This window comes from Vigna angularis, chromosome 7 (assembly GCF_016808095.1).
Source record: "Vigna angularis cultivar LongXiaoDou No.4 chromosome 7, ASM1680809v1, whole genome shotgun sequence".
Taxonomy (NCBI): Eukaryota; Viridiplantae; Streptophyta; class Magnoliopsida; order Fabales; family Fabaceae; genus Vigna; species Vigna angularis.
In genome coordinates, this window is record NC_068976.1 from 12,179,581 (window position 1) to 12,188,209 (window position 8,629).

Sequence of the window (8,629 nt, forward strand, 5' to 3'; positions counted from 1 at the left end):
ATATATAATAGCCTATATTTCATGAATATGATTAATTTTAACATTTTTTATTTAGGTCTGGGTATAACATTGTCTTCTCTCACCGAATGCCTTTATTTCCATCTCTAGTATGAAAGGCAATGTTTTTTCAATTGTTTTCTTCCTCGCCTAAGTATAACCACATCTTTTTAGTATCTTGAGTCACGTTCGCAAGTTCACCATTGGAGACTCATCTTGCTCGCGTCCCATTGGAGATGATGATAGTCATGTTTAAAGAACTCTTTATTCCATTTAGAGGATGGTGAACAAAACATTAGGATAACTTTAGAGGTCAATGAATCCTAAGCCTTTAAGTGTTGTATACATGACAAACATAAAGTGTAAAAGAATGAGAAATCTCTAATTACTACTAGAAATCACCACATAGACTTTTAGAATTTTCTAAAGAGTTTAAGCAAGTGAAATAAATTTATGAAATGTAGAAAAATTAGGGGAAAATATTAAAAAAGAAAAGAGATAGTATACGATAAAATATTTCACTTCATCAAACTACATAATCATTTTAAGTTTTTTTTTTCCACAAAAATCTTGTCAAGATAATATTTGTGATAAACACACTCTATAAACAAATGCACAATAATAAAAATTAGTACAAAACAATTTGATTCAAAAATCAATTTCTAACTATTTGTAGTGAATTTTTAAAAATCAATACTAGTGATGAAAACTGAATGTTTATGTTGCTTGTTTGAATGTTTATTTTGCTTATTTCTGGTTCAACAATGTATCCATTGCTAAATCTTTGTTTAATTTTTGAAGTTGTTTAATAGAATGTAGAGTTACTAAAATGAAAATACTTTTTTTTAAAAAATTCAATATATAACTATTCATTAAAAATTCATAAATAGGTTACAGTTTTTTCATGAACCATAGTCTATTATGTATTGTAGGTTACAATTATAAACCTTTATCTTAAACTCTATTTTTTTAATATACCATTAATTATAGTTTAACGGTAACAATATCTTTCTTTTTGTTGTACTAGTGATGAAATTTTGAAATTCATTCTATTTTTCATATAATGATCTATCACTTAATTTTTTTTTTTTACTTTAGTTGATAAAAATGTTTGCTAATTGTATAGTTCTTAATAAGTCAAAAGTTTTGGTTATAGTATGAGATTTGAAAAGAGAAATAATAGTATGACATACACAAATTTTTTACTTTCATTTAAAAAAAATTACTCTTGCAATCATTACTAAGTGTTGTTTCAATTTTTACTACAAAAGTTACAATTTTTATATTAATATATAGTCTCCCTTATGGACTCTATGTTGAATAATTGTACCCGTGACACATCATTAAACTATCATTCTAGGATGCATGTAGTTATTCTATATAGACAGCAGTATTACAAATTCAATAACTAAATTTGTAAGATGGAGTGATTTAAACTTGACATGAGACAAAAGCATTTTGTCAAAAAATAAAAATAAATTGGAAGAAATTTTTAAAGTTGAATTTAGGCACAAAGAAACTGAATTTTCATTACTAGTAACCAAAAGTGACATTTAGATTAAAGTCAAGGAAGGAAGACACCTATCAACAATCATCCTCTCAATCCCAAATATCAAATAAAAAACAACCAGCAACTTATAACCTAAACCACAACCCAATTCACGACAAAAAATAAAACTTAATAACTACCAAGTCTCAATTTTATTTATACAACAAAAAACTTAGATACAGTTCCCTGAAATATCATTCTTTCATCAACACTGAAGTTCTATCCTTTTGAATTAAGGAAATAAAACTTCAACTCTCACATAATAGAAAAACATTACAGTCATATATCTAAGTTTTGCTTGAATGAATATGTGATTCATGAATCCTTTTATTGCTGGAGTAGGATAAGAGGAGTGATCATTCCCTCTCTGCCTGCTGCGTTCCTTGCATGGTTGAGAAGCAGCTTTGAGATCTTCCAAGTGGTCGACAAATGAAACGGTCTTTCCTCGGAGAATCCAAAGTTCGGAACAGAATCTGTTTGACGGCGAGGATGAAATCCTCATTCGTGCTGTCGGGAGGAGTTGATGATCTGAACTGTTGGCAGAACCTCATGTGACGTTTCAGAGCTTCGTCTGTTGTAATCATGATTTTCTCTCTCTCCCTCTCTTCTTTCACTGCCTCCGAACACAGCCCACAAATCCAACGCCCACCGTACCTCTCCTTCACGCGCCCAATGTACGCCTGCGTACACTCCTCCACCAACGCGCAGCAGCAGCACTTCACAGACGTCACAGCCGCCTCCGCCGTTTCCGCCACCATCTCCGCTGCCGTCATCGACTTCGTCTCTTTCAAAACCTTCGCAGCCATAGCTACAAACCCGTCAAATCAAATAAGAATAATTACACGAATAGTTTCTATTGGTGATGCTAATAAGTAAGGTACGGAGATTTTTGCATGGTATTTGCTTAATTTGTGGATTTGATAACAAAGGTAGAGGAAATCCGTTTCAAGATCTTCTTTTTTTTGTAAGTTATTGACGTACCCGATAAATCAGAAGTTGAAGACGAATGAAAACAATGGAAAGATCTAGAAAAATGATGGAAACTATTTGTATCTGTTTTATCGCTCCTTCTCCCACTGAGTCTCTTCAACCTTCTCGCCGCCGAAAAAGAAAAGCTTGAACAGCTTATGGTACATCACAAACCCTTCACGGGCTCTCTTGGAGAAATTGGTGAAACCGAATCCAACACGAACACAAAATCAATAATTAACTGGTTTTGTGGGTGATGGATCTGAATTTGGTCCACAACATGTGCGAGTGTTGTGTTTTGTGTGTGACGAGGATTGAGGCAGAAGGGTGTGGATGTGTGGATAGATATAGAGGCTGAGATGCAGATCTTTGTGTTGCTTTGTAATTTATTTATATTCAAAAGGAAAAATTTCCAATCATTGGAGGGTTTCGGTGCGATTGGAAATTACCATATGTTTGTTTTTAATATTATTTGGTTTGGTTTTACTTGCTGTACTGTGCTGTTACTTTCAGTTTGAAGAGATTTCTAGACTGTTCCTTCTGTTTAGAGTGGAAGGTTCAAATTATTTATTGTGTAACTGATTTAAAATCTTAGCGGAAATATATAAAAAATTGAGGATAAAAAAAGTTGTTTTGGTTTCTCAAGTTTTAAACAATATTTTTATTTTCTAAATTTAAAATGATAATTTAACTTGAAAGACTAAAATTACCTTTTCGTTTTAATCTTTTACAACAGTAAATTTGAAAGACTAAAATGGATTTCTTTTTTATTTTAAAACAGGAAAGATATTTTTTGGAAAAGGTAAGATATAAACGCTTTTATGCAAGATTAAAATTAAATTTTTTCTCATATGGAAACTAAAAGTATAAATCAATTATGTGAAAAACATATATTAGAAATATTGCATTTAGAAGGAAAAAAACAACTGAACGCTTCTCAAAATGATTTCAAGAAAATAAATTTAAAATTGGAAAACATTAAATGAAATCTTTTGGATTTTGTTTTGGGAGGATTTTATTTTGAGAGGATTTATTATTTGTTGAAACAGAAAAAAAAAGAATTATTAGAACGGATTTACCAAGTTTAAAAATGCATATATTATCAGAAAGATATATCTGTTCTCAATACAGTACAATTCATGCCAATATATATATATATATATATATATATATATATATATATATATATATATATATATATATATATATATATATATAATATAATATGAACTAAAATACGATATATGAAGATAGACAATATTATTAAAATATTAAAAAGTGTCAGAAGTTATTATTATATTCTTTTACTGATGTTATAATTTGAATAATTTTCTTGTTAAATATGTTTTGGTAATCTACTTTGTCGTTAACTTTAATTATATTTTCTGTATTTCAAAAAATTGATTAATTAATTCTTATATTTTAAAAAATAAATTTAGGTTTTATATCAATTGTACGACGATAAAAGTTTAATTATATATTAAACTTAAATATAAAGAAAAACTAACATTATATATATTAATGAATACACATACGTGCTTATGGATATCTTTTTCTCATGATAAAAAATAAAAGAATATTATATAATTTTTGTAAGACCCTGAAAAATTAAAGGAAAATGTGAATCTCGGGTCATTAGTAGAGTAAGAAACCAAAAAATGTATCAAGTTGTAACAAAAGTTAAAGTTATATGCAAAATACAATGCTGTCAACTTTGACATGGTTTGGTATTTTAATTATAATTAATTGTACAAATTAGATATTAAGTTGATTCTTTTTCCATTAGAAAGTAGACTCGAATAGCTTCGATTCGAGTACTTATACGCGTAATTCCGACATCGGGAAGGGGTTCAACCGGACTGACAAAGTTGTCAAAATCAGACTCACTCGCTGTACGCGTTTTGGACGCGTTTTGAACGCGTTTTGGACGCGTTTTGACTCAGTAAACGCGTTTTACTATTTAAACACGTTTTTCTGGTTATTTAAGAGGGTTTTGGGGCTGAGAGAATTCCTAAGTTGAATCTGAGAACTGTTACCTAAAAGCGTTGGACCAGAGAAGTTTTAGAGCTAAGTTTGGAGCCACGAGAAGGAATTCTAAGGCAGAGGAACGTCGGGGAACCGTTTGAAAGCAAGCTTAGGAGAAAACCGTAAGGGGAGCTAACCTTGAGTCTTTTTGTTTCTGTATGATCTAAATTTGGTATATGTTTAGGATTTTGATTCCCTTTATGATTTTAGAATGAAATTTTGCTTCTGTTGTATCTTTTGAATTGATGTACGGTTTGGAATTGGGATATGTTTCTGTTTTGATGGTTTTGAAGAGATCTTGTTCATATTAAGCATTTTGAATCGGTGGAAGTTTTTAGGTATACGTATAGATCGAAGATTTTGAATCTGTTTATGGATTTAAAAGGAGACTAGGTCTTGATCGGAAATTTTGGATTGTACTAATTATCCGCTGCCTTTTTAATTATATGTTTAGTTTAGATGTTTATAAGATTTGGATGAATATGGGTTGTTGATGGGAGATAATTTTTTGGATGTCTAGAAAATCTGTATGATGGAAGGAATAGTCGTTATAGTCCGGGAAGTGAATTTTCGTAATTTTGGAATAGTAAATTCGCTTGAGTGAATGAGTTAACTCGCTGAAGCGAGTTATGCGTAACAAATTTAGTGTTTTGATATTTTTGACGTTTTGGGAGTTTTGGATGTCCGTTTTAGACGTTCTTTAGGTCGATATGGGGGGTTTTTGACCCTTCCAGAGCCATTGGTGAGGGTATCCAAGCTGTTTGAACTACTTAATGGTTCAAATTAATTGACCATAAAGAGTTATGTGTTAATAAGTGATGTTTCTGTGAGGTTGTGAAATGTCTGAGTATGTGAGAATTATTTTCTTGAGATATGACTAAAGACGATAATATGTTGACATGTGTATTTATGAATGGAAATTGTATAATAGAGTTCCAAGGAGGAACTCCTTATTGATTTTGTGTCAAGTACTGTACGTATGAATATAGGAACTCCGACTTAGGGGTTCATTCTTATGCTCTCAATAGTCTCGATCTCACTTAGAGAGAAAGCTATGTGGTGGAGAGTGGAAAATCCTTACCGAAGATCCACAGTGTGAGTGGACAGAGTAGGAAGGATGTAGCTTCAGTGGTGATATTCATATCCGAAGATCCAGTTTGGAGGACAGAGTAGGATAGAATAATTGAGCTAGCGAATAAGTACATCCATGTCCGAAGATCCAGTTTGGGGACAGAGTAGGATAGGATGTAGTTGAGTAAAAGTACCACTGCAAGTGTAGAACTAGCTAAGAGTTCAATATTCATACGATTGTCCGAATGAATGGAGTTTACGAATGATAATGGTATGTTTATTATATTATTGAGTAATTTAACTTATAAGATGGAAGTTTGGTTATTAATTTAATTTACCATGATGTTTTGTATTGCATTAGCTCACCCTTGCTTTGTCTGTTGTTTGGTTGTTATTTGGTGTTATGTATTTGATTGGCGATGATCATCCGGTGGATGGGAGCAGAAGTCGGTGATATGCCGGTGGAGCAAGCCTTAGATGGAGGATCGACTGAAGAATAGTTTTAATAATGAAACCTATGTTTTTATTTCTGTTTTAAGGTGTGGAGTGTAATTAGTTTGAATTAACAGTGAGGGTTTGTATAATAATGAGGAAAAACTCTTATTCCTCCTTCTATCAACTGTTCTATTGTATCAATGATGTAAGAACTCTATTATAGTTTGATGCTATAATTATGGGGATGTTACAATTTTTATTACAAATAATTAATTAAATTTAAATAAGTATTTATAAAAATTACAAGATAAGTATGTTAAACAAAAATTGTGTATAGTAAAATAATAATTAGAAAAGTTAATTAAAAAATATCTAAAAATAGTACAATAAAATATATTAATAAAGAATAAAATTGATAAATAATTATGCACATTAAAACAAGATTATAAAAATGATATATATATATATATATATATATATATATATATATATATATATATATATATATATATAGCTATGGATATAGAAATTTAGTTTTACTATTAATCTTTAACTATAAAAAGTCTTCATTAAATATTATATTTAAGAATAAAAAAATCACATTTAATTTTTAAATTAAAGCACTACATCTATAAATTTGAACGTATAAAACTAAAGTTAATATATATATATATATATATATATATATATATATTATATATATATATATATATATATATATATGTATGTATGTAAGTATGAATTTTATAATATGATTATTTTTTATGAATAAACAAATATAAAATAGATATATGTTTTAGAAGGGTTATTGAATTATAACTTGTTTTTATTTTTTTAATAATAAATTTTATAAAGGTCATTTAAGAGTTCAAAATGGTTTTTCAAAAAAGTGAAAATAAAAAAAGCAGCACATAAGAGTGAAATGATTTCTCTTTTTATATTAATTAATTTATATCTCGATTATAATTCTTTATTGGGAAGTGTATAGATTTCATTAATAAATAAAAATTACAAACAATTTTATTTTGTAAGTTATTATTTTGACAATTCTTTTAGATTTTTTAAATAAAAGTGAAAGTACATAAGTCACTCGCTAAATATATAATATCACTATTGGGTTAATACATTCGTAGAATATTCAAAAACAAGTGTCTTATATGTTTGAATGTTATAAAATTATCTAAAGATTGTAACATGTGTTTTGTAAAAGTTGTAGGATATTAGACTATCAAGTATTTATACCAAGTTTCATAGTAGATGGTTTAATAGACCATAAATGTTCTTAATTCAAATTCAAGTAATATTAAGTTCTAACAGTTAAATATTGTCTAGATAATATTAAGTGTTGAAAAAAGTTTCTTGACGAGTATAAAATCTTTGTGGATATTGATGTAAATTGGAAAACTTATCGTTTGGACATACATGAATTTTTTTTATACTTCATACCTATGAGATACGATATATTCTTCGCATCATAATTATGCGTTGGCAATGTGTTACCTTCAGAAAGCGTGTCACTCAACAACTCAAGCAATTTTGTAAAGCTTTTATCACTCTACTCATTTATTGTCTTCACATTGAACAATTTTAATATCGTTGACAGTTAAGTATACTTAGTGCATTCTGGGAAGAAAGGTTATTGCACAAGTTGTCATACAAATGAGCACATAAGAAGGAATAATGTCCAACATCATGTATCATGTCATCTAATCGATCACTCATCTCTGTATCAACCTTTTCAATTTCTACTTGAGATTCAATTACACTTGGCATGCCTATTAACTCACCATGCCATGTCAACTTTGTACCATCACAAAGAACATGCTTTCGAATAACTTTAGTTGAAAGTTTTCACTCATTCAAACAATCAATATATAGGTAATAGAATCTTTCATTATTATCTGAAACATTCATCTTTGTAAATTCAAGAAATTGATTTACTCCACTCGCATACTCATTTGTTATGCATAAATAATTTATCCAACTATAATTAATCCATTGTTTTGCATATAAACCAACACCTCTACTTTTAGATGTAGCTAAGAAACCACCGCACACGCAATCAAATTTGTGAACTAATTTCTACCACCAAACCACATCACAAACTATTAATCAATGTATTTGGATGTTTACACATAAATTCAAAATATTTTAACTGTCTAACAAGTTAACGATGGTGTTGAAGGACAACAACAACAATGTGAATAACAAGACAGAAGGAGAGGCGAAGTTGAGAACAAGATGAAAGTTGGAAAGCAGAGGTTAGGATGAATGAGAGAAGCATAGGTGAAGACCGCGACACATAACAAAGGTGTAGAGCAGAATGGTGAAGTGCGAAAGATGGGAAGAAGAAAATTAAACATTTTATACCGATTATAGTAACTAACTAGTATAAAAAGTTATTTTCTATACTGATTGTAGGTCTAACCGGTATAGAAAGCTTCATAATTTATTATAATTTTGCCACCGCGTCATTTTCTATATTGGTTTGGGGTCCAATCGGTATAGAAAAGCTTTCTAATTAATTATAGATTTTTTATTGTGCCACTTTCTATACCAATTATAGGTCTAATGCATATAAAA

General features: G+C 29.5%; 1 protein-coding gene and 1 long non-coding RNA gene across 3 annotated transcripts; one reads left to right on the forward strand and one right to left on the reverse strand.

The window, feature by feature from the left end:
• Positions 1-1,678: 1,678 nt before the first annotated feature.
• On the reverse strand, positions 1,679-2,896 carry LOC108337218 (uncharacterized). Of its 2 annotated transcripts, none has more exons than XM_017573692.2 (2): positions 2,528-2,896; positions 1,679-2,340 (listed from the first exon to the last, which is right to left on the reverse strand). In XM_017573692.2, the coding sequence occupies exon 2, from the start codon at positions 2,317-2,319 to the stop codon at positions 1,903-1,905; it is 417 nt and encodes a 138-aa protein (XP_017429181.1). In that variant the 5' UTR covers positions 2,320-2,340; positions 2,528-2,896; the 3' UTR covers positions 1,679-1,902. The 2 variants fall into 2 exon arrangements, with proteins under 2 accessions (XP_017429181.1, XP_017429180.1); XM_017573691.2 differs by having other exon boundaries at positions 1,679-2,354; positions 2,528-2,894.
• A 1,628-nt stretch (positions 2,897-4,524) lies between these two features.
• Positions 4,525-6,291, forward strand: LOC128197752 (uncharacterized). Its single transcript, XR_008250528.1, has 2 exons — positions 4,525-4,662; positions 6,056-6,291. It is a non-coding gene; the product is annotated as an uncharacterized LOC128197752 (long non-coding RNA).
• The last annotated feature ends 2,338 nt before the right edge of the window (positions 6,292-8,629 follow it).